Source organism: Rissa tridactyla, chromosome 9, assembly GCF_028500815.1.
Source record: "Rissa tridactyla isolate bRisTri1 chromosome 9, bRisTri1.patW.cur.20221130, whole genome shotgun sequence".
NCBI classification, from domain to species: Eukaryota; Metazoa; Chordata; class Aves; order Charadriiformes; family Laridae; genus Rissa; species Rissa tridactyla.
Window position 1 is genome coordinate 19,844,068 of NC_071474.1, and position 23,125 is coordinate 19,867,192.

Here is a 23,125-nt window from a genome sequence, read left to right on the forward strand (position 1 = left end):
TTAATGTCTAAGTGATCCATGACTTACCAGTTCTTCCTTTGTTTTGTGCATTCTGGGGCATTCTGTATGCTTGCTTTTCATGTAGCAGCTCTTCTGTTGTAAACAGACAATAGTATGGTCCAAAAAAGTTTTTATTTCTTCATTCTGAATAACCAGTTCAGTGTAGACATCCAGATCAATTGGGAGCCCTAAATCTTTAAGAGGCTTTTTAAAAAATAAGTGGCATCTCCATTTCTTATTGGACAGTCATATAGGTTCATCCGGACCAAAAATTACTGAACAGAACCAAATCTAACCTTTTGGGCCTGTTCTTATTGTTACAACTGAAGTGTAGTATATGAATAGCAACGAATGAACTTGAAGTCATGGTGGCAAGGTAGTATTGGTTAAGTAGGATTTTTTTTTAATCAGGCATTTTTTTTTTACCCTTTGGGTGCTTAAGGTGCTAACTTTTGGATGAAGCAAGCTTTTTTTTTATTTTACAGCAATATTCAGTTGGAGCTGTCTTGGTTAAAGACAACATTTTCTATGTTTTCCACATCTACAAACATATCTGATTTACAAGCAGGAGATTGAGGATCATCTTTTCCTGTTCTGGGAAAACGATGCCTTTGATATGGACTAATCATATGTCATCTCATATTAAGCACTGGGCTTCTGAAAGAATAATCAAATATTTGTATTCCTAAGCCACCTTCTAAATGGGAAGATCTGGTGTTCTTACCCATTAAAACATGTGACAAAGTTGGGGGTTTTTTTGTGTGTGTGCAGTAGAAAGCCATGTGCTGCATGTCCCAGAGACCTGAGGGAAAGAAGACCTTCAAAGTAGGTGACAGATGCACAGGTGTCCCATTGCTCACACGTTAAGTGAGTATGGGGCTGAGTCCTTGGGAGATCGCTGCAGCCATTTCTGTTCCATATCTAGCCATAGTTGGAGTATGAAATAAACAGCGATTCCTCTACTAGCATGGAGCTGCAGCTGGTCAGGTCATATTCTGGTGTAGGATCCATGCTGGAGCTGCTTGCAAGCTGCTCGTGGGCCACCTTTTGGCCTATATTAACTAGGGCTTTAATTTAATGATTGGTTCAATGGAGTCTGTGGTCTGCTACTCATCAGAGGAGAGCTGTGACTCTGTGCTGAAAGTTACGCCGTCAGTAGTCATTGCATGTGATGGTAAGCTGAATTATGGAACTCACCCAGATGAAAACTAGCCTGATTGAAAGAGAAAAGGATTCAGTTGTAACTCTTTAGTGGCAGCACCTCCCCTAGTTTCAGGAGGCTGTGAAACTGCAGCCTCAAGCCTCTTGGCCGATTTTAACGTTTGCTGCTCTCCATTTGCACATTGGCTTGAAAGGAGTATGTTCTCAGAGCAGCTAAGTTAGTGCATTCCTCGTAGAGACATTCAGTCTATAAATAATCCTTAAAATAAACAAACTTTGCTGTCTGTATCAGTAGTGCAATTTTAATCTATTTCAAAATTATTTTAGATGAAACTTACCACCAAGTGTAGCTTATTTTACATTCAAAATAGAACGAGAGGTAGACATAGGTGAATTTGTGTGCACTTTCATATGACTGTAATACCTCGATTGTAAACTCTAAAAGATATTCTGCAGGAACCCAGCCCCTTTAAAGTTGGTCTGTTGTGGCAGTTGGTAATTTTACTCATGTCAAGCAGTAATAAGTTTCTACTGTTGTGTTGTTTTATAGTATTTAAATTTAGATCGAGTGGTTTTGGTGTTTAGAATCATGCAAGTCAAAGGCTGCTCAAAGCAATCTGTAAATTCTGAATTCAAAATGCTGGAAAGACTTTCACTTTGCAGGATCTCCTGGTGTTTGCATTGAAGCACTGCAATGCACGGTTGCAATGCATGGTTGTGGTGGCAGAACTCATAGGAGCACCATTATGAACAAGTGGCTGAAGAGCACTGGATTCAAATCTTAGTACGATAATCAGGTTACACCAACTGTTATCGAGCTGTCAAAACCATGAATGCTTCAAAGTATAGGTTGGTCTAATTCTGATGATTATAAGTTGTATTCTGAATCCCTTGTTTTCTTTTAAGTAGAAAGTAGCTTAAGAAAGGAAGCTTAGAGTGGTTGCTGCACTGTAGCTGAGGAGACATGCTGAAGGATGCAGCAGTTTGCTCTGTATTATGAACTTTGATCTGAGCTCAGTAGCAAGTTTCAAGATCTTATGAGCAGGAAACTGCCTTATGTTATATATACACATGGCACCTGCATTCTTTATTGCCTTACCTACTTCAGCCATTTGTATGTATTTATTTTGCCAGTGTAACGTGTTTAAATTTTAAGAACCTTCCTGTATTAATAGCTTCCAAGGAGCAAGAGACTGCTCTGTGTATCACTGTGTAGGACACTGGTATTAGATTCTTTGTATGGGTGAATAGTAAGACAAAGAAAGGCCAGTTAACCTGAAGGAGCCTATTCGTACCACTCTGAATTTAGTAGTGTTTTGTGGGTTCTTAAAGGGCTGTCCAGAAGGAATAGAATACAGCTTTGTCCCTTTAAGTTGCGAAAGGATGAATAAAACTGGTTGCACTTGTGTATAATTCTAAAACAAATTTATCTTAGAACTTTTAAAAAATGTTGACCTTCACCCTGGTGTGTTGCTTCATGTTAATCTGCTGTATTTTTGAATGGTTGCAATAAAAGACTACTGCATCTTTAATCTACATAGTGATACAAGACGTTGCTGAGATCATCTGAAAATGCCTTGCAGATGTTACTAGGGACTAAAGCCAAATGTTCAAGTTCAAAATGATTAGACTTTGTTCCTTTGCATGAGGCTGTATGACACACTGGCGTGTTGCAAGTGTTCCCCACCCAGTCTTTTACATTGCTCTTGTTTCCTATTTGGTCATTTCTTATGTTTACTGAAAGCCTTCAAGAAAGGATCTAATACAAAAGCAAATTTCTGAGGCTTCATTTATCTGCCTTTATAGATTGAGACAGTATACTGATGTAGCGCAATAAAATAATCCCTTAAAAACACCATTAAAAAAATAATTGTGTTATTTAATCCAAAACCTGCAATACCTACTGCTGAGAACAAAAAAAAAAAGTAATCCCTGGGTAAGCTTGTGGGGAAAAATCTGTGGGAACAGATTGATGTCCCTCAGCTGTTGGATGCACATGGAAAAGAACAAGTTTCTGGAAGAGTGTTGTTCTGTTGGTCTGTCTGTGCTTGGAATCTGCATGGAAGATGTTGAGACTCTTTAGCTCTGTTCACGTGTGTCCACCCAAAGCTCGTGTGTGTGTGATCAGTGCTGGTACCTGCGTGTCTGTCGTCTCGTGGTGAACAAGGTGTGTAAGTGAGCGCTTCAGTGTCCTTCAGCACCGATTGCTGACAGCTCTTCAAAGCACGGTGAAAAGCAAATGTGCTGGCAGCAGTTGATTCTGAAACATGTCCTGCGGCGGTGTCTTGAAGATCACAGGCTTGGGATGGGGCGCTCAAATTCAAACCCATGCTTTGGAGAATCATCAGAACAATACCAGCTGTTACAGCTATGCTACAGAACTATACTGCTTGATAGTCCTGATGTTCATCTGTGCAACTTAGTCGCTTGCTGTTCACCAGAACAAAGCCTATAGGGAGAAGTGTTTTCTAAGTAGTTCTCTCCCAGAATTCAACAACCTGAAGGTGAAGCATATTGATTTTCAGTCATGTGCCTCTTCTCACTTCCTTTTTTTGAAGGTAACTTACAAATCTGCCTGCCTATTTCTGAGTTGCTTTTAATTCAGCCTTAACTCTGAGTGACTGCAGGAAAATATTTTCCTTTCCTTTTGTATATCTTGAAGACTGTTGTGTGTTGTGTCCTGCAGTAGAAAAGTTGCAAAACTTTCTCCCTCTTCAGCTCTGCGCATTGAAAAAAATCAACCCTCCCACAACTCTACATATAAACACAGTAGGATAAGAAGGACCAAGCTGTGAAGTTGGAGCAAGCCCAGCTTGAAAGCTGAAGCATAAATTCCAGTTGTTCTGATGTTGTATTGCTCAAAAGGGTAATGAGACTTTGTACCTTGACTCCTCTCCCCATCTTGTAATGAATTCCTTTTTATTGTGATCTATGTCCAATAGAGATAAGTGCCACAAAGTCTCTGTTTATCAGGGAATCCCACTGGAAAAAGTTTTATTTCCATTTAATTTTATTTATTCCGTTCTTACTTCAAAAGAGTAAGGTAAGATTTAGATAAGTAGGAAGATAACTTCTTTAAGAGGGTGGGGTTTTTATTATGTGCAAGTCATGCAAAATAGATCTTTTAATTTTTAGTTTAATAAACAAGATCTGATACTGTGGTTCATTGTTGATAGGTGGGTCTAAAATTAGACTCTTTATAGCAAGCAAATCGGATATTAATTTTTTCACAGCTCCTTTGCCAGTTTTTGGTGTTTAATCACCTTTAAAATTCCTTTGGCTTATATATTTAAAAAACAAAAAAACCCAAACAAACAAAAACCAACTAAACCATTTAAAATGCTAGTACATTGAGTACTAATTAATTTTTTTAAAGTATTGCTTTGCCATAGATGGAGAAAACCTCTGCTATGGTAAATATACAGGCTAGTGTATGCTATCAGAGATTGACATTTATTTGCATCCTGAAAGAGGTTCATTTCCTGTCTGACTTCTTGCTACAGCTGCACCAGGACAATGTTGCTAAATATACGGACTCTATGAATTTAGTGAAATGGGAAACCTATTAAATCAACTTGAGTTAAAATCAACAGGAATTGTCATCTGATCATGTAGCTCTCTGCCATGTAAGGTCCACCTGCTGCAAATTAATGTTGAGCCACCTGAGAAATAAAGTTAAAATACTGGTTATTGGTGTAATACAGGTAAATAATAATTCTAATACTTGCTTGCTGGTGGCTGCTAAGTGATTTATTTTATTTTTTACATTAATTTGTAAGTTTCTTTTCTGTCTGTCTTTCACTAGTTTTATTATTCAAGAACATGGCCCTTCCAGTCCATTCTTTCTAAGCAGACTGAAGACCAGAGAAACCTTTACCTTCATGAAGTATTTGCTGGTACTGTTGTAACAGTTTGCCTGCTCCAGACAGAATACTTTGGTTTGGTTTCTTTGTGCTGTAGCGTTTTCTGCAACCGAAATTTTATTTAACTGAAATGGATTCTGTGGCACTGCAAAACCTGAAGTACGAGCTCTGGTGATACAGGGTTAAAATCACGGATGAGAGGAGAACAAAAGAGTAACAGTGATGCCTTGAGAGTAAGCTACTGTTCTAAAAACTAAAGTAGCAAAATGAGCTGTTTCAGCATTTCTGCTCAGTTTGTCCTTACAATTTTGTAAGAATTGTGTCAGACTGGTTTTGTGAAGGTTCATAGTAGAAAACCATTGGTACTGAAGCTGCAAAAGGAACCTCAATATGTGCCGCTGGGTAGTCCTGTATATTTAGCATTGTAGTGCAGCTCTTTGGATCATTTCCCAATGTCTCTTTAAAATGATTGCATTACAGCTTAATTATGGGTGAGATGTGCCTCATTTGACAGTGTAACTAGGAACGGAATGGTGGAAGAGGAGTGTTGGCAGCATGGGTGTATGGGATGGACATGACTTTTTGGCTTGGTGGCCTTGGTGAGGCTGCTCTCCCTGGCCTAGTATATGGCTGCATGGTGATGGACAACGGTATATCCTGGCTGTTGAATTTTATTAGCTTTGTGTAGCGATACAAGCTAAACACAGTAAGGTGCAGCTCTCATGTTTAGGGGTTTTTTTTGTGGGTTTTTTTTGGTTTTTTTTCTTTTTTATGTAAGTCGTCGTGTGGCACTAATGACACTGACTTTTTCTTAGTGTGCAGACTTCTCTGCGCAGTGTATTCTTTGACAGAGCTTTGTTGGAAGCTATGGGAGAAAATACCCTCAGTAAAGTGAGGAGAGAGGATGCATCCCTGGCTGATAGTTACTAAGGCTCTGAAAAGGATTTTGAAGAACAATAAGCCCTCTGCTACTTTTACCCCATGCTGTGGGGGAAATGCAAGCAATTACAGACCTAACCAGTGCGCAGTTTGGGTCTCAACTTGGGTGTCATCCTTGCAGACTGCAAGCTTGTGATTCCTGCAACAGATGCTCTCATATCCATATTTAATATGTACTGAGTGGTTAGGTGGACATCAGTGTGTCAGACTTTTGTGTGACAGCTCCTCTTCAGCAGTTAAAAATAATTATTCTGTTAGCCTTTGCATTCTAAGAATTAATCTGGGTCTGTGTTTTCTAAAAGCATCTAAAACTTGACTTCAGGTGGACATCCAAATGTTTCTGGGCTTTTTCTCCCTACTGGAGAGACCAGCACTGCATGTTGCATTTTAAAACTGTGAAAGCTGTGTTATCCTTTGCCATCAAACTTTCTGTTTCATGAGTAACTCTTCTCTATTAGACCTGAGTATCTTTTTTAACTTTGGTATCCGAGTATCTTCATGGATAAAGGAAACTTTCTGTCAAGAATTACTTTTGAAATGCTATAGTCATTAGGGTGTTTTACAGGGCGTAATTTAAATTTAACTGTAACCAAAGCGTTGCTTGTACTTGGCCATGCAAGTGTACTTGGCAGGAAGTGGTAGTACATGTCGCCAGGCTCGCTCTGCGAACGCTTGCAGCTCACCACTTCCTGCTACCGAAGGGAAAGAACAAAAGAAGCACCAGTTCCTAGTTCATTTTAGCCCCTAAAAAGTTGCAGTTGCATTTGTTAAACTTCTTAGTGTCATAACAGAGGTATGTATGGCCTTCCCCTTTGTATTCTTCTTTTAGCTTTGAAATTCATCTTTATTTTGGTGAAGTTCCTACTAAGTTCCAAGAAGATATTTTTTGTGCCAATCCTGAGTTCTAAAAATGATTGAAGCAATGGTTGTATAAATCATCTTGGTGCTGCGAGGGAAATGACTAACCACACGAAACCAGTCTGTGCAAGGCATGGATTAGTGCACATAGATACCTAACTGCAGCATAAGCTTGCTTTCTCAGAAGACCATCCCTACAGGAGTCTTTCAGTGTTTATGCTGATGTGTCTTTGCATATGTAGTTGACAGTAAATACAGAATTATTTTTAACCACAGTAGTCTCTGAACCTAGTTTTCCCGATGATTGTCATACTTAATTTTAAGACTCGAGGCCTAGACACAAAGGATCTTTTAAAACCAATTTCGTTTTTGTCCATGATACAATACCCTTTCCAGGAAGATCTGTATTTGTGCTTTGTAACCTTCGAGGCCAACAGAAAATCTATTCAGAGCAAAGGTCAGTTGTCAGACCTGAATACAATTACCTGTGACTTCAGCAGGTATTGCACCTAGTTAGGAGAAAAATCTTTACAACAAGGGAGACACAAAAATCCTATCAAATATAAAATGGAAACACTTGCCAAACTTCTGTTATATATAATAAGCCTTTTTTAAAGTACACGTCATTCTTATGTCATTTTTAGAACAATGCGAATTAATGAAAGTATCTTTTTCCCTGTAAATCTACTAGTGAATCTTGGGAAACTGCAATTGTAGCAGTAGTCATAGCATTTTAAATTAACACAATTAATTTCATATGCTGTTAAAAGTGCTGATGTGATATTTCTGCTCATAATTTGTATTCTAACTAATGGGCTAAACTACATATCCATAGCACATCAAGATTAAGTGGCTGAAACTTGGTATTTTCGGTATATTAAAATATTAATATCACATGCAAGAAGAATGAAAGTCAAGCAGTTAATGAATGTCCATATTTCATATTCAGATGCTACTGTAGTATATTAAAAAATCCCATAGCTTCCTGTTTAAGTGATGAATGAATTCTTAAAGCTAGAAACAGCATTTTTCCAATTAAGATACTCTTGATAATTGTTACTTAAATTACACCTGAGGAAAGAAGAAATTAAATAAATAAAATAACCTACACCCCTTCCCCTCACCTTTTACAAACTATGACTAAATATCAAGTAACTATTTAAGATGCAGTGAAGAAACAATGGGCCATTAGTTTCAAAACAGACTAATTGGGGGGTACATGGCGGGGGCTGTCCTGGGATTCAAAAATCTGGCTGTCACGTAGTGCGACTTGAGCACTCTCACTTTGAGCTATGTTATAGTGTAGGTTTAGATACACAGAAGTTAAAATAGTCCAGGGTAAAGGCCGGTTTGTTTGGAAATCTTGGCTTTGGTTCATAGATCTGTTTGATCCCTCTAAACCTTAAAAGACATTATTAAGCCTTTCTGAATGAATTTTTTTTTTTTACCCATGGCTTAAAATATGTCTTCAAAATCAGTCTCAGAACTGATGTACCCCGTGTGGAAGTGTAAGGGGGGGAAAGGAGAGAAGTGTTTCCTTGATATCTTTTGCAGCTTCCTAGAAAATCTAAGTTACTCTTAAACCAGCGCTGTTGAAAAAGTCCCATGCGTGATCTACTTCAGCCACCTTCAGTAACTATCTGTACAGCTTTTATCTCCTGTGATGCTTTACCATTTACTGTAATGTCTGGTTAAGTTGCATTAAACATTAGTTTTCAAAAGTAAATGCCAGTTGTGAAAAGGAACTAAGGGGACATAGTTTGTATTTTTTTCCTCAGAGCCAGCAGAGGTTCTAGGGAATTGACGTGAACTGCAGGGGCTCGTCAGAAGTTGAGAAAATTACACATTCGAACTAGTGACCTTATCAGTGTGAAATGAAAGACCTTTGAGATTAAATCTGCCTCTCATAATCTTGACTAACTGTAGTAGTGAGTGAGTTGGGCCTTCTTAAATTGCACAGAATAACTTATCCTTGTCGTGTTGTATGCAGCTGAAAACCTTTGTGCATCCTCAGCACTTCCTAGTGTTCGGAACGAATGACAGCTTCCTTCTAACCTGAACCATTCTGTGATTCAGAATAATTCTTTTACCTACATTTGGTCTTACCAAGTAGTCAAAAGGGAAGCAAACACTTCTTTTTCATTTATTGCAAAGCTTAAGCGTATCTCTTTCTCTGGCAGGAATCGACTTTAAGATCAGAACAATAGAATTAGATGGAAAGAAAATCAAGCTACAAATATGGTGAGTATTCCAGAGTAATTTTAAGTTTTCAGTGAGTGTTGAATTAATCTTTGAGCAGGATTGCTTCATAGCTTTTGAGCCTGGCTGTACCAGAAGTTTCATACCTTTTATTCATTGACTGTCCATAAGGTTTATGCTTTCTTCTAGCTTGTTTTCTTGGAGTGATTCTCCTTCAGTAGCACAGGAAATAGCCCGTTCATGTATGAATGTTACAGCAACTTCCCATTTTGTCAAAAGCTTAAATGCACTTTTAGCTGTTCCGTGTGGAAGAGAAATATTAACTCCATAGCTGTAAACTAAAATACGCAACCTAATAAAATGTAATCTTCTCTGATACTTTGGTACAGAGTTGTACTCACAGAGGCAGAGGTAAGTGATAACGCTCCCATTCCTTGCACAGTGGGTTAGTAGAGACTGAGCCTCCTGATAGCAGCAGATGAATATTTTTGGAGTAGAATTATTATACGTGCCAGTAACTGCTATTGGCTCTTGCTGATTTCTCAAGTTCTAGAAAAGATAGTTGTGATACTTGCATGCGAGTCAGAATTCTTGTGACTAAGAAAGTGAAGTGCCAGAAATGGTTGGTACAGACTTTCTGTCTGTAATTAAGTCAAAAAGCTGGTGTTTGTCAGGCCTTTGGGGTTCGGCTCCCCCTTGATGTGACTAGTAGCCAAAGACTTTGGTCCTCTTGTTCACTTGCAGACAGATACTGCTTTGAAGTTATCTGGAATAAAATATCAGCACACTAAGGTATAGTGGCTGATTTTAATACATGAAATAGTAGGTGAAAATGCACTATCCTAAAATATTTTACTGCTGCATGTTTTAATTTTTGTTTAATGCAGGACTCGGATGCATCAGAGCTGCTTCTTAATTATTCTAGGGAGGGCTGTGTAGTGCTGAGTATTGTTGCTTGTGCGAAATTTAAATGTTTTTGAGCCATATTTATGGTGCTGCTATAACCACTGAGGTAAGTAGGGTGGCTTGGGCGCAAGAAAGATGTTCAGGACTGAAGAAACTTGTGCAAACAGCTTCTAAATGGTATTCTTTCTTAATGAGTGAGTATCAGTGCATTGTTACTCTGTTTAAAAAGACATCTTTAAGTACAGAAAGGTGTAAAGGTGACCTCCAACAAATACTTGTTTTCACTGAATTTTAGGGATACAGCAGGCCAGGAGAGATTCCGCACAATCACAACAGCTTACTACAGAGGAGCCATGGTGAGTGCTCTCACTTCAAAAAAACATTAAGCATAACTAGTGTAACTGGTTTGCTGTTCCTAAGGTTATATCGTGTAAGTCTTCAACTGGAGGGTTGGATGATTGTGGCTTGAGATGTGGGGAATAAATTCTGTGGTTTGATTGGGTTTTTTTTGTTTTTCGTTTTTTGAACCTGCTGGTACTTTGTCTAGTCCTGTTTTTGTGATGAAACTTCATGCCCTATTGTCTTTTTTAATATAATTAAAATTTCTGCAGATTATAATAAGAAGCTAAGTTGCCAAGCTTTAATCAGACAAGTCTTTTTTTAATGCAATCAACCACTTTAAACAATTGAAATCTTTGAAAAAAGATAATGAATTATTTTAATATTAAAAGTGTGTTTCACTGAATTGCTCTTTCTTCAGCCAGTGGAGAATGCAAAAGCTGGGTTATAAATACTATCACCTACAATAGCTACTGTTGCTTTTTCCTCCATTAAGAATGACTTAAAGTCAAATAACTGACATAGAATCAGCACTCTTTGTGGTACAACTGCTTGTACTGTAATGGTTCCTAATGCTATGATTTGAGATACTTTATGCTGGGACACTGTTAATTTCAACTTGCTGATTACGAGCTATGCTGCTACCACACGTTCTTATCGCTTTGTATGAACAGATCATTCCAGTCATAGGCTGGCTGTGGGTCCAGATAACTCCACTGTTAGGGAGTACAGATGGGGAGAAATAGTGATGGTTGTGGCTCTCTTAGAGCTCTCTAGTACTTAAAAAGCTTTTGGCAGTGATATGGTCTTCTCCCCACCTCCCAGTCCATGGCCAAGGACTTTCCTTTGTCCTGCGAGGAATGCGAGGAAAGGCAGTAAGGAATGGAGGTGAACCTGGCAGTCTGTCTTTAATGCAGCTGTTGTGTGGTTTCCCATGCTTGGCTAATTGTTGAGAGCCCACGCTAGTATACACACATAACTGTCTGAAGGAGCTAAAAGCTTCTGGGAGAGTACCTAGTTCCAGCTTTGCTGTAAGTATCTGCTGGCCCCAGCAGGCTGGATCTCACAGGTTTGTCATCTCTGACTCCTTAAAGCTGCTGCTTCTGAACTTGCCTTTAACCGTGGAGTCCTGGTTGCTGTTGTAGTAGAATTTCTAAACTTCTCCTGACTATGGGCTAATAACTTAAAACTTCATATAGGTGGTGTGTCTGACCTCTAACAGCGACAAAAGATGTTAAATAGTAATATTTTGTGTAAATTCTCAGCAATGGGATAATGCTTTGAGAAAGGATTATAGGTGCATAAGTCATATGTTGAATTTATTGCAAGTATAATCAAACCCACATGATATATCATAAGTCAACCAATAACGGTAGCTCATCTAACTAGATTTCCTTATTTTTATTTAGGGAATTATGCTGGTGTATGACATCACAAATGAAAAGTCTTTTGACAACATAAAAAACTGGATAAGAAACATAGAGGAGGTAGGTGCTTTGGAAAGTACTTCTTACTTGTTCCGTCTTATGATTTCCCTGGGACAAATAATAATCAAGTAATTACTCACTTTCCTTATAGTAGTCAACACATATGGCCAAGTTAGACTGTGCAGTGAATGCGACAGTGGTTATTAATGGGGAAAATAATACCTCGTTCATCTGGGGATAGAAGGTAGAAAAATTAAGTTTAAAAAGTAAGCATAAAGTGTTTCAAAACTGCTCTTACTCTATGATTTTTATTGTTCTTTTTTGCTTTTGGGTGTGTCTAAAGAATGGGAAGGAGCAAAATCTTAGGGTGTCTACCTTTTAACTGAGATGATGACAGATCTATCTAATTGCAATTGTTATTGTGTTGTGTGTTTGTCCAGTTTGAGAATTTTGACCTTTTCACTTGATCTTGGATAAGCGTCCTTCCTGCTAACTTATTGTAAATTATTTGGTGGGACGTGCTGTCAAGTAGGGATAGGTCATTGTGAAGTTAGAGGAGAAACCTTAAGTTTAGTGAGGCTGTAGTTAGGTAACAGAATCTTCCTGTTTTTTTCCTTAAACATAAATTCTATGGGCTTTTCTTCAGTCTTGCTTTTTGGCTCTTTTAATACAGCAAAATTCCTGTATTAGTGACCAATTTGATCCAATAGTGATGAGGCTGGAAAAGTTCTCTTGCTGAAGTTGTTATTACTTAAAAAGTCTTTTATTATTAATAATCTATTTTTAAAATGCAAATATATCACATAATGAGGCTCCAACCAAATACCCCAGATGTCCATGCACCACTTCGAAGTAAAGCGTGTGCCATTACTTTTCCAGAATAGCCAAATGCCTCTGCGTGTGCGCAACCTGGTACAGAGCTCATGGTACTGTGTCTGATCTGTAATAATACTCAGGCAAATTTAATCTAGGAGTATGTATTCCAGCCTATTTTAATATTTAAATGTTAAATTGCCTGTTTCAAATGTCAGTCTCTCTCTCAGTAATGCCTTCACATTAGATAACTTTTAAAAAATAAAATATTAATTTGTGGATGAGTTTGTCACAGAAGTTTCTTTTAAATAGTGTTGCACTTTGTTTCTGAGAAATTACTTTTTCTTCATTCAGCATGCCTCTTCGGATGTAGAAAGAATGATCCTGGGTAACAAGTGTGATATGAATGAAAAAAGACAAGTCTCAAAAGAAAAAGGGGAGAAGGTAAGTTTTGGTGACTTACCTTATTTAAAAGCCTGCTTTTCTTAGGATTTTGGATGCTGGATATTTGGTATAGTTTAGGTGTATGAAAGATAATGGGCCTTAAACCTCTTGTTTCAGAAACTTTTATATATTATAGGATGCCAGGTTTGGGGGGTTTTTTGGTTTTTAAATAGCACTTGACTGTCTTCAAGTTTGAATAAACTTAATGGTACTGTTGTCTTGAGGGGAAGACCCTGTAAAGAATGTTTACCTTTGCTGTAGCGTGAAGTATTCTAAATCTCAATATAAAGCTTTGTTGTAGTTTGATCATGTTGTACTCACTCCACCGTGGTGTTTACTTACTTCTGTCATAAGTACTGTTATTAAAGCTTAGGTAATTAGTTGTTCTGCAGAACAAACAAGCAAGTAAGAATACTGTATAATCTATGATGCAGTAGTGTAGTTGCTAGTGCCAGAATTTACGGGATGATTGTGTGTAGTTATCTGGTCCATAAATCCATATCAATGAAGATTCTATCTTAGTGTTCTTTTAGGTTCTAAATAAGTCTTTTTGTGAGCAATTAATCTCTTTTTGGTTTTGAATTTACATAAGGGTATGACCTTCTAATATTTTTGTCTAATTGTCCAGAGACTTTAATGTTTTTGCAAGAGAAAAACAGAAATGAAGCTTGTTTGGTTTTGTATTTAAAGCTTGCTGCAGCATACAGCATCTGTTCTATAGCGAACCTATGTGAAACATTGCTTTTGCAAAGGAACTTCAAAACACTAAACTTTAACCTCTCTTCCAGTTAGCGATTGATTATGGAATCAAATTTTTGGAGACAAGTGCAAAATCCAGCATAAATGTGGAAGAGGTAAGAGACGGGTGTTCTGCTTAGGTGTGTTTCTTGAACTACTAAGGGAGCATGTTTCATGATCCGCTGGGCTTGGTGACCTGATCCGGGACCTGAAGTCCCCACTGTGCTCCTGGGTCACCAATCTTGTTATATTTAGAGAACTGCTGTAAAATCCAGCATTTCTTGTTTTCTGGTAATGTCTGGAATTGTTTATTAAACAGATGTTAACAGACTGGTTCACTACTATTGTAGCAAACAGTTGCTTTAGACTTCTGTGCCTTTCTACTTAAATTGCAAGTGCTTTTGGACAGGGAATAGGTGTAATCTTAGAACAATGCTTTGTGCGGGAAATTGGATTGAAGATTCTTTACTTTCAGAATAACATGCTACTGTGTCAAGGAGCCTTTAGGTTACTACTAAATAAGTACTATGCGGATGAGACAGAAGATTTGTATGTTAACCTGAAACATCAGCATAGACTGTCATAAGCCTGATGTTAGAAGAGGAAGAAGGCTTATAATACTCTATGTATAGACTTGCAATCTGTTTTCCCACAAATAATTTTTTTGCAGAAAAACACACGATCCCTATTTATGAGAACATAAGGAAATAGAGTCGGAAGGAAGAATGGCTGAACTCCAGTCTGTCTTACCATGAATCACTCTTGTCATCTCGGGGAGGGTGGGGGGAGGATATTAATTCTGTGAAAAGCATGGACAAGAAAATAATATGATATCAAAAGGCAGTTATATTAAGATTCATTCATTCAGATAAGGTAGACTTATTCTTAAATGTTGTTCCTGTACATAATCATTTAAAAGTCTTTCCATGTGTATCAATGGGTTACCTTTTAAAAAGTCCTCCGAACACGTACTTAATTCATATCATGCAGCTAAAAAATTAACTAGAAACTAGAGAGATTGTTACTTTAAAATAACAACGCTGATGCTGTGTCAGCCAAGCGTTTCTTTCTGATCGCAGGATGATTGTTATACAGTATAGTTAGAATGGACTTGTTTGCATTGTGCCACATCTGGAATAGTGCTTGACCTGATTTTCACAGTGTCATTATGATTCTTACAGCAGACAATGGAAGTGTGAACATTAGCAGCTGATACCAATGGTGGATAGCAATAGTCTCCTGATGAAAAACTTCTTCATTAGTTCCTCCAGACAGTTGACTTGCTCTTTCATGCCATGCCCGCCAATTTCATTTTAACTCCTGTAGGTCATTAAATGTACGTTAGTTTGTGTTTACTCCAAATGACTAGGCTATCTGAATTATTTTTTTTTATAATTCAGAAAAAAATAAAGCATTAAAAAAATGCAACTGTGATAGGCATTCAGCAAGTAACGGTTTAGTCGTCTTTCCACCAAATGCATAACTTGTGGGAAATGACACAATTGTGATATTCTTGTGATCAGAATTGAATTAATTTATTTTATTGGTTGTGATTTATTTGCATTAAATGAGCGTCTGTCTTTGGATATATTCCAAACACAATGAGAGGGGCAATGTTTACAGTTTTTTACGTTATGGAACTGTCCTTGGATTGTTGATATCTCCAGATAGACTAAAATATTGCTTTTCCCTCCTGGAGAATTGCAGAATTTTTCTGCTACCAAAGTTTCTTTGCTCCTTCATTCATTAGAGTCTGAGATGCTGAGATTTGCCAAAATGGTTTTATTATTATAATTTTTTTAATAGGGATGTTGAAAGCATAAATAACATTCTAGGTAGCCAAGGAGCAAAACTTCTGGAGGACAGAAAGCAGGCTAAGCTTAATGTGAATTCCCAGGCATGCCCCACTGTGGGTTCCTAGTTGGGATGTACAGTATAGTTTGGCAAAAAAGAAAATGAAATACCCAACTATTAGTGTATGTAGCCTTCTCTTCAGCAGATTGTTTTATTTATTTTTTTTTCCCAAGAGGTATGTGATGGGAAAGTCTGTTCACTTGGTTCAAAGATGGGAGAGATGGAGACTAAAAATAGTTTTTTCTTATAAAGCATGCTTATTGCAGTTTTAAGTAAAGAGCTATTGTATATAGAGTGCCTTGCAACTAAAAGTGCTAGCAGTGGCCTTCAGAATACTGTGGTGTTAATGTGTCTGGCTACTACAAATCTATCTTGTCTTTAATGTGTCTTGTGACTAACACTTTTTTTATTTCCACTCCTCACCAGGCATTTTTCACACTTGCACGGGACATTATGACAAAGCTCAACAGAAAAATGGTTTGTATTTCCAATTGACATACAAACTAGATATATTGAAATGACTGCTACAATAATTGGCTGAGTAATAGCCCTACCAGAAAACTCCTGGGGATTATAGTCGACGCTAGATCAAATTTGAGCAAACAGTGCTTTATCACACTTCATTACACATCAGTGTGTAACTGTTCTTTGTTTTGCACGAACATTAACATTGGGCAGCATGAAACTGATGTGTTCTTTTGAAATACAACAGTGTGATCCTTGCTTTATTAAACATCAAATTACGTAGTCATCAGCTAATACTTGAGATCTGGATTGTTGGATAAATGTTTCTTTTTAAAATAGGCAGTTTTATTGAGTGATTAACAGAGTCTGGATAATTGAGGAGCTCAGGTTGCAACAGACCTCTGCTCTGGTTATTGCTTTGCAAGGGTGGGAAGTGGGGAAGGAAACTAGGAAAGCCAGACTTATTTTTTTTCTGTATTTTGTGATGTTGATACTCTTTTCTCTTTCAGAATGACAACAGTTCATCAGGGGCAGGTGGGCCAGTAAAAATAACAGAAAACCGATCTAAGAAGAGCAGCTTTTTTCGATGCACGCTACTTTGATGAACTTCTAATGATAGACTGCAGCACACTTAGAACCTTTTCTGCTTCTTTGAAAGCACAGGGTCACAAAGCCTCAGAAATAATACCACCAAGCTGCTGCTGAGAGCTCCATTGAACGTAGACTGCGATACACAAAATACCAAGTGGATTTTGCTCACTAAGCCTATTGACCTGTCAGGCTCTTCTTTCTCAGATATGGAAGCTATGAAGTGGAGACACAAATGCAAGAGTTAACTTGTTTTCCTTTTTTACTTTCTGTTTTATTGCCTGTTGCAAAAGCTGCTATGTTTCTTTTAACTTTGCACATCCATATTGGCCTCTTACTGCCTGTTACAGCACAATCTTACATTTGTATTTGCACAGTTTGACTTGTAAAAAAGATACTTAACAGATTTGTGCAGGTTTTTCTTTCTCTGTTTAAACAAATTTATTTTCAAGCAGAAGAGCCAGGGGAAAAATTAAGTCTTGCTTCCATTATTTGCTATGCTGTATACCTGTGGCCATGACTGCAGTATGGATGTTGACGCTCTAGTGATGAGAATTACTGTAACAATTGGCATTTAACAATTTGTATGTTTTTTGTTTCTTAGATGCACAAATCTGTTCACGCGGAAGCTATGGCTTCTATTCTGAATGTAGTGTGTTGCTTTCCTTTCTTTACCAGACTTAGCAAGGTTGTGTTCTGAATTGCCAGTCACTGATTCACAGATGCACCTTTCAGTTATTTGAATAAACACAGTGTCTTTCCTCACTTAACTTCCCTTTGATAGCTCAGACTGTCTGCACCTTTTTTGTTTCTGATGAGGAATTATACTCTGGAGTTGAAATCATCGTTACAAATTGGCCTCGTCACTATCACTTAAGTGGCTTGTGGAAGCTGAATGCATGAGCTTTGAGTAACTTCTTTGTGGATTCATTTGTTCAGAAATGACTGCTTCTAAAGGTGACTTCCATTTCCACTGTAATTCTAAGTATAGCTTGTTCATGTCTGCAAGCATCGACCCTGGACAACAGAGGTATCCAAAAACTAGCGCTTCCTGTGCAGTTGCTAAAGTTTGTCAAGTTCGGCACTAAGGAACCAGTCACATTAGGGCTCTAATGTACTATTAGTTAAGCAGTTAATGCGGAATGTGTGAAGCCCTCTTTGGTCTGCTCAAGCAGTTAAGTTATTTTTTCATCAAAAGCTGGTACAGTGACCTAGACTGTTAGAAGCAGAGTTGAAACGTAGTTGCCTTTTTTACTCAACTGAGCGTTGTATAACCTAGTCTTTGTTCTACTACTTTTTTATTGTCTTCTGAAAAATTTCCTCGATGAGCAATTAAAACAGGTGCTTTAGTTCTGTTGATGTGCCAAATTTGGACCATTGTAAGCTTTAACTACAAGTTTGTGTCTAGCATGTTTGCTATTAGGGGATAGGTGCGTTCTGTCATTGTCAAAAGCTAACGTCTGGTGTCCTTGCGTTTGCTTCACTACACTGTCTAGAGTTGTAAACAGCGAGTTGGTCGTTACCACAGATAACCACTTCATTTTGTGGTGTCAGGTACTGGATTTGTCATCTCTGGGGCTGTTGTAAATATTTTGAAAGTGAACGGGCCAATAGCGTTAGACTTAAAGGTTTGAGGTTAGTAGCTGGTTCCATAAAGTTTTATGTGGTTATCAACCTGTCCCCACGTGTAGTTGAATAGAAATAGTTATTGTAACTAGATGGTGAATCTCATAAGCTGTTGTTGCTGCACTAAAACAGAAAAATCTTCATGGCAACAAGGTTTAGTGAAAAAACAAAGCAACCCTAACTGCTCTGTTGTCTACCCTTGATGTTTTTCTCGGACAGGCTAAAGCAGTTACGTTTTCTGTATGGTTTAAAAAAGTGCTTCTATACAGAAAGTGTTGTGACACCAATTATGAATGTTGTTTATTTTCAGTAATTTACCTCTGACTTATTTGGTGTCGTAATACTTTGATTTTTATCTCAGGGGTTGTCTGCAAACCAAAACTGACATGTTCTGTGTTTGGCACCGTTTACAGAATGCTTTGTATTGTTTTTCCTGTCTTCGCTGTGTGGTTAAATGTTCATTCAATATTAGTCTCCATGAACTTCCCTTTGAAAGAGCCTGTAAGTAGTAGAGTCTATGAAGTGCTTCTTGAAGCAGCAGCGAATTTGGGGTATCTGCTCTGTGGGGGGTGGGGGGCGGGGAGAAGAAAAACTTGCTATTTTCTTACATTTAGCTGTGCTAAACTGTACATAAATGTGAGGTAAGACCATAGGAAATTCACTTTATGCATGATAAAATAATGCAGTAAATATTTCACTTTGCTTAATGTTCATGTAAAGTTCATCTTTTTCTATTTGTAGAAGAATTTAATGCAATTTTGTTGTCCCCTGCTGAAACTGAAGAATTCTAATTTCATGTGGTCTTATGGATAAGGTAAAATGCAGATTTCTCTCTCTTTCTTTGTTGTTTTGCCCCCACCCCTCTTCTCCAGCAGTATTAAATGGCTGAGTGGCTGCACTTTATGGGTGTGCTAACTTGTGGTCAGTGTAGACCTCTTTCTGTGTACAGTCTGCCTTCTCAGACATTGAAAAATGTGCTGTATCTTAGCGTGCAAATCAGCTGTGTGTTTTACTGGGAGTTTTTTTAGCTATATATTTCCTTCAGACGAGCGGGTGATGATAAATGGTATGTTCTGCCTACGCATCAGATGCTGGGTACTACAGGCTTTTCTAATATCACTATGATTGTTTTGTGCAGTCTCTGTTGCTACTTTGCTCAAGACTATATAATCTATGTTTTGAAGGACTCTTAACTATACCTCAGTCAACTAGTTAGTATTCTAATGTCCATTAGAGTGAAAATCATATAATTATTACTCATTAAGTAGCAAATGTGTTTTCTGTTTTGTTCCAGAAATTGCCATTAACCTTTTGGGATAGGCAGACATTTTTTGGTCGATTTCGATAAAACAAAAATGCTATTTATGCTATCAAGTTTTATGAAATCTTTCCCTTGGCCCCATGTCTGTGCACTGTATTTTGACCAATATTTTTCTAAATGGTTTAAAAAACCAAACTGGTCTCAGTGCTTTGCAGTTTTAGCTTTCAGTCTGTGCTCAGCAAAACATGCACAAGATATTTTTGTTGAGTGCATATAGAATATTTGATTTACTTACTGACTGGAAGTTCTATTATTGCTAAAGCTTAAACCACTCATGAAACGTAACGCAGCTCACTTTTCTACTTGGGGGACAGTCTCAAGAATGCTAATTGACTTTTCAGACCTGTGGTTCTTTTTACAGAAAGTATTTCCCATTTTAAGTACCTTTCCCATACTAGTCTGCTGAAGTCAAGTGAATCAAGTGGATCATTTTCACAAGTGAATAAAGGAGTCTTGAATATACGTATTGCATTAAAATATTGTGAATGGGTAATGATTTGAAAGGACATGAATAAGATGTAAAATGCATAAATGTGTTTTTTGTGAAAATGCATCTGTTATTTGGTTATCTATTAATGTAACTGAAATTTTGTAATGTTAAACTTCTTAAGGATTGGTCTGTAGGTGATAATCAGTCTCTCTTCTCCTCCATTCACTGAACTGCTTATGCCATTCTCATTCTTATAAATAAAACTTGTATTCCTTCCTTCCACAAAAGCAGGATTTCCATTGATTTTTCTTATTTCTGCTGAATTTAAGTATTTTAGTGCATTCCTATGGCCTTACGAACATTTTTGCAAATAAAACTTCAATTACAGTTATTTTAATGCTATATAGCTACTAAATTCAGAATAAAAAATATAGTCCTTGAGAAAATGCTTAATTTTGAAATAGAAGTGTTCTACTGTGTGTGTTTAAGCACATTTTATCTCTGGTATAAAGGTGTAATGTGAAAAGCTCCTGCAGATAAAAGTGAACTTGTCACGTGGTTAACTTGTAAACCTAATCAATAACTGTGTATTGATGTGTATAGACAAAAAACCAAACCCAATCCCTTAAAAAGCCTTCACACTCCAATGGTTTTATTATTCCATGTGAACTTTTTTACAACAACGTGTGTCTCAAATAAAAGTTACGTAATGAAAAGTATTTGGAGTATTTTGTATGAAATATTCCATGTAGTTTTTATATAGTTGGCATTTCCACTCTATTTTCGATACAGCTGCTGTGGAAAGGTGTCTGGCTGAGTTGCATCTGTAAAGTTTTGCTTAACTTCAGTGGCAAACCACAAGGGATTTTGTAGGCCTCTGCTTGTTCCTAAATTTGACTGTTCTTTAGCATTCTCCTGAAATATTCTCTATCCTGTAGTGAGTGTTTAAATCAAAGTATATTATTTCAGTGACCTTCAGCTTCATAAGGAGCCATTTTTTTTCAGACATTTAGTGACATGAAGTACCCTTCCAAAGCAACTTCTGAGCAATGCCGGCACAGATAACATGAGACACAATCTCCAGTTTGATTAAGAATTATCTACTCACTCAAGCTGTTAACATTTTCTTTTTTGTTTTAAATCAGCATTATGTGAAAGGTATGACTCTAAGTAACCTGAGGCACTTAGGCACTCATGACTTAATATAGCAAATATTGTTTGTCCAGCTGCCTTCAACACTGAATATTGAGGAATTTGACAGAAATATTTGTTGGCTATTATATTAGCAATAGTCCTTGAACTTTCAAATTATTGCAGTTTGGCAGTAACCCTCAGTGGGTATGAAAATCAGCGAACCTAAGGAGAGAATGATTGTGTCTGCCCAAGACAAAAGCAGGTTAATGGTTGAGACACCCAAGTGGGCATCCTAAGGAATAAATGGGAAACAAATGGATGACAAGTAGCTTCTAAAGTTCGTGTTTTTTACGTGTTCATCTAAAACTGTATTTATCTGAAGGATGCATTTTCTTTTTACCTTAACTAACAGAAAGCTAGAGTTACATTCTTGTTACACCTTATTATTTGTTGGTTTTGGTTTGTTTTGTTGTGGGTTTTTTTGTGGATTAGTTTGGGTTTTTTTTTTTTTTTTCAGACTGCTTCTGTCAGACCAGCTTGCTGCTTTAGGACCAGCTGTTTAAACATTACCTTGCAGATCCCCTTGATCTGAACTAGTTCTAGCTGCTCAGCAGTCCTAAAATCACTTCTGCAAGTCCTTCAGGTGTCACAGAAGTTGGTGGCATGCATCTGCATCCCAATAACATTTTAAATACATTTGCATTCTCCATTTGTTAAAAGGAAATAGCAGTCATACATACACTGCTTTAATATTGTGATTTATTACAGTTCCTGTATCTATTTTTGGTTGCAGACTAGCAATTACTATACAAGTAGTGCACACTTGTAGACCAGAGGCAAGTTGTTGGTGCACATGTACAATGTATCCAGCTTTTATAATCTGGTAAATCGACGTTTTCCTAAATGAGTCTTTTTCCAACTTCATTAAATAATGACTCTTTAGAATTCTTGAACTATAATGAAGTCATCAGTATAATGTGAGATTTCAAAATAATGTTTCTTTAAAAAGATTCTAATTTTCAAGAAATACACAAATGAATCTTTTATGTTGCATAATGTTACTCTTGCCATCTAGAGATTTAAAGAGAGGGCATGGAATGGAATGCAAAACATACCGGAGAGAATTTTTAGTGCTCTAGGATGTTTTGTAGTTGCTTCAAAAATTTTTTACTGTCTTCAGCAGAGCACGTCAGCACTAAGCTTCTGCTGTGAACAAATGTTACATAAATTTCTCTGAGCACATATTCAGTACATACTGTTCCTTCAATTTGTGAAATTAAAGTTACAAGTTTTGAGCAGGATAGGAGCATTTTCTTCATCTGAGGAATTAACATGTTTAATGATTTGTGCGAAGTGTGTATAACTTGAATGCAATTACTGAATACATTGTGCTGATTTCAAACTGAACAAAATGTCAGTTAACATTTACTGAGTGTTGAGAATATCACCCTATCTATCTTAGATACTTTCCTTGAGTTAGATGATTGAGATGACTTATTGCAGTTGTGACTTTTTCTGCTGATGCCACCACTCCAAAGGAGTGTCCATGACTCACAGCTCCCACTGGTGCTCCCAAGGCCTGGTGTTGGGCAGTGCTCTCAGACTGAGGGACTTGTTTCAAAATGGGTTTTGATTTCTCGGGGGAGCATTAGTGTTGTGCTCGCTAACTAACCTTTTTGACTTGGTTTAACACCTTTGTGGAACAGCATAAAGACATGACTCTGCTGTGAAAGTACTTGGGACAGAAAAGGGCAGGCTCCAGAACTGCCCATCTGTCACCTTTCTCAAGACACTTTCAATGCTGTTTCATCCCCATACATACTTTCTGTTGGACCACTGGCAATTTTCTTATCCTTAAAGAAAAATGCAGTCTTTACCAAATTAACTACAACTGAGGTGCAAATTATTATGTCGATAATGCTTTTTTAAAAAAAAAAAAAAAAGTCGAATGTTTCATTTATTTTCAAGGCTGTTTGTAAATCCTTAGTGTTACTTTACTTTTTCTTTTTTTTCTTTTCCA

The 23,125-nt window shown here is 37.3% G+C and overlaps 1 protein-coding gene across 7 annotated transcripts in view; it reads left to right on the plus strand.

Annotated features, from left to right (window-relative positions):
- Positions 1-23,125, plus strand: part of RAB8B (RAB8B, member RAS oncogene family) — a 31,192-nt gene that overhangs the window by 7,847 nt on the left and 220 nt on the right. The window contains exons 2-10 of one of the 7 annotated variants that reach the window (XM_054215670.1): positions 9,002-9,062; positions 10,222-10,282; positions 11,675-11,752; positions 12,860-12,949; positions 13,738-13,803; positions 15,968-16,018; positions 16,516-16,540; positions 18,962-19,034; positions 20,977-23,120. In XM_054215670.1, the coding sequence (XP_054071645.1) occupies positions 9,002-9,062; positions 10,222-10,282; positions 11,675-11,752; positions 12,860-12,949; positions 13,738-13,803; positions 15,968-16,018; positions 16,516-16,540; positions 18,962-19,011 (482 nt within the window). In that variant the 3' untranslated portion in view covers positions 19,012-19,034; positions 20,977-23,120. Of the gene's footprint in view, positions 1-9,001; positions 9,063-10,221; positions 10,283-11,674; positions 11,753-12,859; positions 12,950-13,737; positions 13,804-15,967; positions 16,019-16,515; positions 20,691-20,976; positions 23,121-23,125 lie in introns of those variants that run through there. The other 6 variants (XR_008468613.1, XM_054215669.1, XM_054215666.1 and 3 more) reach the window with 6 other exon arrangements.